The sequence below is a fragment of the Mirounga leonina genome, unplaced genomic scaffold (genome assembly GCF_011800145.1).
Source record: "Mirounga leonina isolate KUSES-001 unplaced genomic scaffold, KU_Mleo_1.0 Mir_353, whole genome shotgun sequence".
Lineage (NCBI taxonomy): Eukaryota > Metazoa > Chordata > Mammalia > Carnivora > Phocidae > Mirounga > Mirounga leonina.
The window spans coordinates 2,579,483-2,586,494 of NW_023270699.1; the positions used below are offsets into that span (position 1 = coordinate 2,579,483).

The following is a 7,012-nucleotide window of genomic DNA, read 5'->3' on the forward strand; positions in this document are numbered from 1 at the left end:
GTTGCTCCGCCCGCCGCTCCTCCTCCGCTCGTCGCTCCTCTTCCGTCCGCCGCCAGCATGATGTGCGGGGCGCCCACCGCCTCGCAGCCTGCCACGGCCGAGACCCAGGCCATCGCCGACCAGGTAGGCGGGAGCGGGCGGGGCCCGCGGGGGCCAGCCTGGGGTCGCCTCCCAGAGCGCCTTCCAGCCGCCGGGCGCCGGGCCGGCCCGCCTGGGTTCCAGCTCCACGACCGCAGCAGGTGGCGGCGCGCGGGGCACGGGCGGGCTGCGGGTCGGGGCCCGAAGGCCCGGGTCCGGAGCGGGGAGGAGGCCTGGGGCCCCTGCCGCCGCCCTGGGCCCGCTGCGCCGGGCGGCCCCGGCCTGGCCCGAGTGGCTCCGCCATCCGACCGCCGTGAAGGGCGGTGACTCAGCCCCACGAGACCTGTGAAAATGAGGAATTTGCCGCGACTGCTGGGCGAGCCCCGACTGGGCCGCGGCTCCGGGCTCTTCCCCGCAGCCTGGGCTGGAGGGCCCTGCCCTTCCTCGCCGCTCCTGCTCTTCCGCGACTAGGAAATTCCTCACTTGCCTGCGGAGTGCTGAACGTGTGTAGGGTCATTTGCTGTTGACCACTGGAAAGTGACCTGGCGCAGTGGTGTTGCTGCTGGGGGAAACCGAGGCGGCCAGCCCATCTGCTGGCAGGTCTCCAGGAGGAGAGGCAGGGACGCCACCTCCGGCACGTTTGTACTGACTCCTTAGGGGAGCACTCTGGGCTGCACGCAAGAGTAGCTCTCTGGGACTGACCGGCTTCGAGGACATTCTGTACCCGCGCCAGTCAATGACAGGCGCCTGCCAGTCCTGTACTGGGGCCTTCCCTGGTCCTCTGCCCCCACCCGATCCCCTGAAGGCTGCTAACCGACCTCCGGCCCCCTCTTGGTCCCGCTGGGCACCAGTGTCCATGAGCGGCCCTTCTGCAGCAGGGCCCAGGCCTGGCCACACTGCCTGTCGCACCACCTCTGTCGGGGTGTCCTTACCATCCCTTGCCTGCAGCCCGAGGCTTTCCTGCCTCCAGTCCCGAAGCCAGCGAAGGGAGAGGTCATTCCTTTCCCAGCCCCCCGGGCCGTCCTGAGGGTGTCGCTCAGCCCCCCACACCCCAAGCCCCTAGTTTTGTAAACTGCGAAGTCCGTTCCGCGCAGACCTAGCATGGCGCTTGCACGAAGAAGGGGGGCTCCAGGTGAGTCTTGAGACGCAGGTAGGCGCTGGCCCCGGGGAGACAGGCAGGTGCCACCATGACGACGGGCAGTGACACGGAGAGAGCATGGCGGGCCTTCTCCCTACCTGGCTGCCGGAGTCCAGCCTTCTGTCCGTTCTCCCCAGCAGGGGCGCCTCCCTGAAGGCCACACAGGCAGCCTTTTGACTCACTGTGTGTAGGGTGGGGACCCGCCCCTGGCCTCCCAGGAACGAGCCTGCCTCCTGCAGCCAGTGTAACAGAAACCTCGAACCCTCTGGAACCAGCCCCGTCCCTCCCTCACGAAGCCTGCACACTGCAGTGCCTACTGTCGACCCCGGGAGGAACTCTTAGACTAGATGAGATTTTAAAAAAAGAGACAAGCCTGTATTCCTATGCCCTAAAGATGCTCAGTTCCTAAAAGGCCAAGACCTTGGAAAACAGGATTGACCCAAAAGTAGGAATACTATTTGACATTGAAGACGAGGATCAGCTTCTGCCCAGAGGCTCTGCATCTGGAAGAAATCCTCTCAAAATGCAGCAAAGTGCTTTTTACTGCGAAGCCCTGTGTCTGCTGCATCCCATGTTATGGGAGACATGCAGGAACAGCCCAGTAGCGCCCACAGCAGGGAAACAGTGAAGAGAATTGGGGCACACCTATATGACGGAAGAGTACCTTTAAACTGAATGTAAAATCTAGTTTAAAATTTTGAAAATGATTTCCTTCTCAATTTTAAGAGTAAAAAATTATATAGCCTTTCAAACAAACCGTTCAAGTGTTAAGACTGAAAACAGGTTGTAAATTGGAATATAGTACAGTAATGGTAAAAATACATATTTTTTAAAGATTTTATTTATTAGAGAGAGCGTGTGCACACAAAAGCAAGGGGGAGGAGCAGAGGGAGAGGGAGAAGCAGACTCCCCGCTGAACAGGGAGCCCGATGCGGGGCTTGATCCCAGGACCCCAGGATCATGACCCGAGGCGAAGGCAGACGCTTCACCGACAGAGCCACCCAGGTGCCCCGTAATGGTGACAATATTAAAATATCCCATGATATTCCTAGAACAGGAAGGGCCAGTGATCTACTGAAATAGGACCATGGAAACCGGTAGATTGAAGGCATTGTTTTCTGCGCTTTATGGGGAGAGCTAAGAGTTTAATGCGTCCCTCCGCTATAAAGAACAATCAGGTTACAGAAAGGCTGTAAAGGGTAACACAGGAATCCAGTGTGTAGCATTTCACATGAGAAATAGACTGTGTGAGCACCTCTCGCAGGAGCGAAGCCACTAAGGTTCTCCGTTCTGTCCCCTCCCCAAGGTGAAGCCCCAGCTGGAAGAACAGGAAAATAAGAAGTATGCTACCTTTAAGGCTGTGGAATTCAGGAGCCAGGTGGTCGCAGGGATGAACTACTTCATCAAGGTGAGGGTCAGCCACGGGTGGTGGGTGGCCGGGAGGGTGGCGAGCAGGAAGCTGATGACCCGAAGGGATCCCCCTACCCCTATCCAGGGCCTTTGTCATGCAGGCTGGCCCAGCAGGGGCACGTGGGGTCACAGGGCCTGCCTGCCCCTCACTCGCCTTACCCCCTTCCATCTCTCCAGGTTCAAGTTGACGATGATGAGTTTGTGCACCTTCGAGTATTTCGAAGTCTCCCGCACGAAAACAAGCCCGTGGCCTTGTCCAGCTATCAGACCAACAAAGCCAGGCATGATGAGTTGGCGTATTTCTAGTTCCCACCCTGAATAGGGCTCGTCCATGTGGTTCTGTCCTCTGTGAACGTGTCTGGGATCAAAAGTAAATGTCGTTTCTACACGGGGCCACTTGGGGGGGGATGTCACCACCTCTTTTGTGACTCTGTTCCTGACTTTCAGGGGGGGAGACAAAGTCAACACAGTCACTGATCTTAATTACTTTCAAAGAGGGCTTATATTCTCTTTAAATCCATATTTTTAAATGTTTACGAACTTACTCCTTTGTTTGGGTGTTTTCTTTGACCTGAAACCATAATCACATACAGGAGCGTCGGGAGGTGAAGGGACGTGTTTATGCGGTGGTTTTAGAGCTACTGGCTGCTGTGCAGGGGGGCCCCTCCTGGGTCACGCGCTGGCCGCAGCGCCCCAGGGGAGTTGCCCAAGGTCCCAGGAGCCTGTGTTCCAGCCACGGCTACCCACACTCATGCCTTGACTCCATCCTGTCTCCAGGCCTAGTTTCCCCCATAAAAATGGAAGGATTTGGGTAAATCTGATTCTAGACCCTTAGCTCCAGGGTACTTGGACGCATTCACACACCGCCTTACACTCTGTAGAAATACACAGATGTGTGCGCAACAGGCTGTAACATTTCAGGTAACAGAGGTGGGCGTGCAGAAGAGTCAGTCGGCCTCGCTGAGCACCAGCCTCCTGCAGGGTCTCTTGAACTTCTGCTCTGAGCTGCGTGTGCTGGTACAGTGGAGCACCTGGGCAACGGCACATCTCCAGTTCTCAACAGAGGGTTCCCTGCATCAGTGACGTCAGTCCTGTGCTTGGTTTGCCCTGTGTCTGCGTTTCATAAGCAAAGGGCACAAAGTTACTGTTATCGGGAGAGGGAGGACTGGTGAGGTGTCTGTGGTTCAGGTCGTGGCAGAAGGTTGTTCTCGAGGGTTCAAGTTGGTCTCGGATTCCCAGACCTCTTTGTGTCTGCGGCGTGGGGCACGTCGAGCTGGCTCTGCGGCTGCAGGATCGGGCTGTCTGGATCTCGAGGGAAGGAAGGGTGCGCTAGGGCAGCGTGGTGAGCAAACAGCTTCGAAGCTTTGAAGAACACCCTAATACGAGCTGTGTGCGTCCTAGTCGCTGTCCTTGAACTAGAATAAAAAGCTTTCCTAACAGGCTCTTATTCTTGGCAGTCAAGCAATTTTGCATTGAAATGAAGATTGAGCATATTTTGCAACTCAGCATGGGGACAGTAATCCAGAGCTGGTTTGGGGGACATACGCTCTTCCATCTGCCCCCTGGTCCCTCAGTGCAGGGACCACCACGGGGCTCCTGTCCATGTCTCCCTACGACAGGACTTTTCTCTAGTTCTGCAACTCACCCACCAGGTAGCCCTTCGTGCCAGGCTGGTGACGCCCCCCCCCAACCTGGCCCCTCACTGAGCCCTCCTCCATTCACCCCTGGGAGTACCATCTGTTCCTCCAGGACCAAGAAGACTGTGAAAGGGACCCAGCCCACTGCTGAGTGTCACAGACCCCGGTGCTCAAGCTCCCCAGGTGGGAACGAGCCCCCCTGGGCCAGCAGGTGGGCACCTTTCCCAGCTGCCCTCAGGTGAGCTTCCTCTCCTCCGCCCAGAATTCTCGGCGAATGTCACTTTTCCCAAGGCCTGACCCTGCATCCCCACCCCCCCCGGGCCGGACAGGTCAGCGCACTCTGCCAGCCCTGGTTCTGCCCTTCCAGGGGGCCCCCGGCTTCCTCACCAGCTCAGAGGAGCAGACCCCACCACACCCGGTCTCTAACTGCTCCCGCACACGGTGCCTGCGGAAAGCACAGTCAGCTGACTCAGATGAGATCAGGTGCACATCGGCCTGGAGATAGAGGAACAAGTAACTGATGTCACTCATGCACTGGACACAATCATCGGTGTGGGTAATCTGTCACCACCAGGTGGGGTGCCTACTCACTGAGCTGCTTGGAAGTGGCATTCATGCATTTTCTGTCCTTGCAAAAGCAGGCACATGGCTCCAGCAGACAAGGGCTAGAAAAAAATGAGAATTCTAAAAGAACATATGAATTCCTCTATAGTCCAGGTCTGGACAAAGGCTTTTAATCTGCAACTCCAATTACAGACTTGGAGAACGTATTTGTAACTTACTAAGGGTTAACACTGCTAATGTATAAAGAACTCTTAAAAGTGGGGAGAAAAGGATGAAAAATCCTATTGTAAAATAATCAAAGACCTGAACACAATCACAATTATTAAAATGCCCACGTAACACTTTTTTAAAAAGATTGATTGATTTGAGAGAGAGCCCACAGAGGGAAAGGGAGCAGCAGGGAGCCCGATGCGGGGCTCGATCCCAGGACCCCAGGATCATGACCCGAGACGGCAGGCAGATCCTTCACCGACGAGCCCCCCAGGCGCCCCTCCACGTGACAGTCTTCATGAGAGAAGAGCAGAGTGAAACCGTGCTGAGGTCGTCTCCGTCCTGCTCCCCTGACAAATGTCCGGAAGCCTGTAACCCCCCAGTGGGCTGGGAATGCAAACAGGTGCTGGCCCTGTGCGGGAACTGGTGGCCTCTCGGGTACACAGGCACGCGGCCTTCCAGCTGGCGCCCCCGCTGCACGGGGACCACGAGCACAGAGTTGGCAGCAGCTGGCAGGCAGGTGGTTGGCAAGTGACCACATGATGGAGGAGGGGACTCCTCATCTGATTCAGGGCTTCCTGTCACTGTACCGTACCCAGCTCACCTTTGCAGGCCCCGGGCCTCCCTAGCCTGTCCATCCCAACCTGCCCTGGCCTCCGCTGCGGCAGCTCCGGCACCAATGTCCAGCCCGGTGGGACCCACACCCGCCCTGGGGCGAGGCAGCACTCCTCCAAAGCCCAGGGGTGCCCGCCCCTGTGGGGTGGACTTCGACCCACTGGAGAAGATGGGAGACCTGGAAGCCCAGCAGGCCGCCTGGCCAGCTAGGTCACACCCCATCGGGCATCTTCTCTCCCTGCCTTGTCCCTTTTTCTGTCCTCACCTGCCAGCCTGGGATGGCACCCCCCCCCATACTACTGTGCTCAAGAGTGGGACTAGGCTAGGCTCTTTTCTGGGAACCCAGTCTGGGAAAGCCCTAGGTGGTGTGGTCTCCAGGCTGGCCTTCCCAACCCCCCCAGGGGAAGCCCGAACCAGGAATCCTCCCGATGGTTGAGGTTTGATAGCCACGCGTGGTCCTCTGCTGGATCTTCCATGCAGAGCCTCGGAGAGACAGGTGACTGTGTGAGGACCCAGGTACCTCACACCCCCTAGGACGCAGAGGGCTGAAGTGGGGCCCCCCCGAGGATGGCCCCGAACCTGTGGATGTTACCTTACTTGGCAAGGGGACATTTCAGATGTGATTAAGCCAAGGGTCTTGCGTTGGAGCGGTGATCCTGGACTCTCTGGGGGGCCCAATGTCATCCTAGGGTCCTTAGAAGAGGAGGCAGGGGTCAGAGTCAGATCAGAGAGGCTACACTGCTGGCTGTGATGTGGGGGGCCACGAGCCAGGAATGCAGCCCCTCTAGAAGCTGGAAAAGGCAGGGAGTACATTCTCCCCAGAGCCTCTAGGAGGAAGCAGCCCTGCCCGCCTATCTTGACCTGTCTGCCCTCCGCGCTGGGCGTGCGTCAGCGTTGCTCTAAGGCCCTGCATCTGTGGAAGTGAGTTACACCAGCCACACACAGTCGTCCACCAGGAGGGCCTTGCGGGCCCGCGAAGGGGCATGGGAGAGTCCGCAGTGGGTTCGAGAGGTGGAGTGTGACATTCCAGACATAAAGCGATTCCCATGTCCTCTCCCACCCTCCTCCGCCTCTCTGGCAGGCGAGGAGCCTGGTGTTCCTGGAGACTGCCTGCGGATTTATTCACAAAGGTGTGGGTGACTCACAGTGGGAGCTCGGTACCTGCCCGGCCAGTATGACCAGCACCGTCACCACCCAGGGGTGAGGGAATTGAAACCCAGGCACTGGAACCCAGAAGGAGCAGTGACACACATCAGTGGCTAAAGCTGGTTCTCCGAGTCTGGCCTGGAGGGGCTGGGGAAAGGGAGTCGCACCCTCCCCGGCACCCCTGCCCTCAGGCAGAGCTCACAGGCCAGGAGTC

At 58.0% G+C, this 7,012-nt stretch overlaps 1 protein-coding gene across 1 annotated transcript in view; it reads left to right on the top strand.

Annotated features, from left to right (window-relative positions):
* CSTB (cystatin B) overlaps positions 1-3,170 on the top strand; it is a 3,269-nt gene extending 99 nt beyond the window's left edge. The window contains exons 2-4 of the mRNA XM_035030085.1: positions 1-123; positions 2,523-2,624; positions 2,804-3,170. Coding sequence (XP_034885976.1) covers positions 58-123; positions 2,523-2,624; positions 2,804-2,932 — 297 coding nt within the window. The 5' untranslated portion in view covers positions 1-57 and the 3' untranslated portion in view covers positions 2,933-3,170. The remainder of the gene's footprint in view (positions 124-2,522; positions 2,625-2,803) is intronic.
* Positions 3,171-7,012: the final 3,842 nt, after the last annotated feature.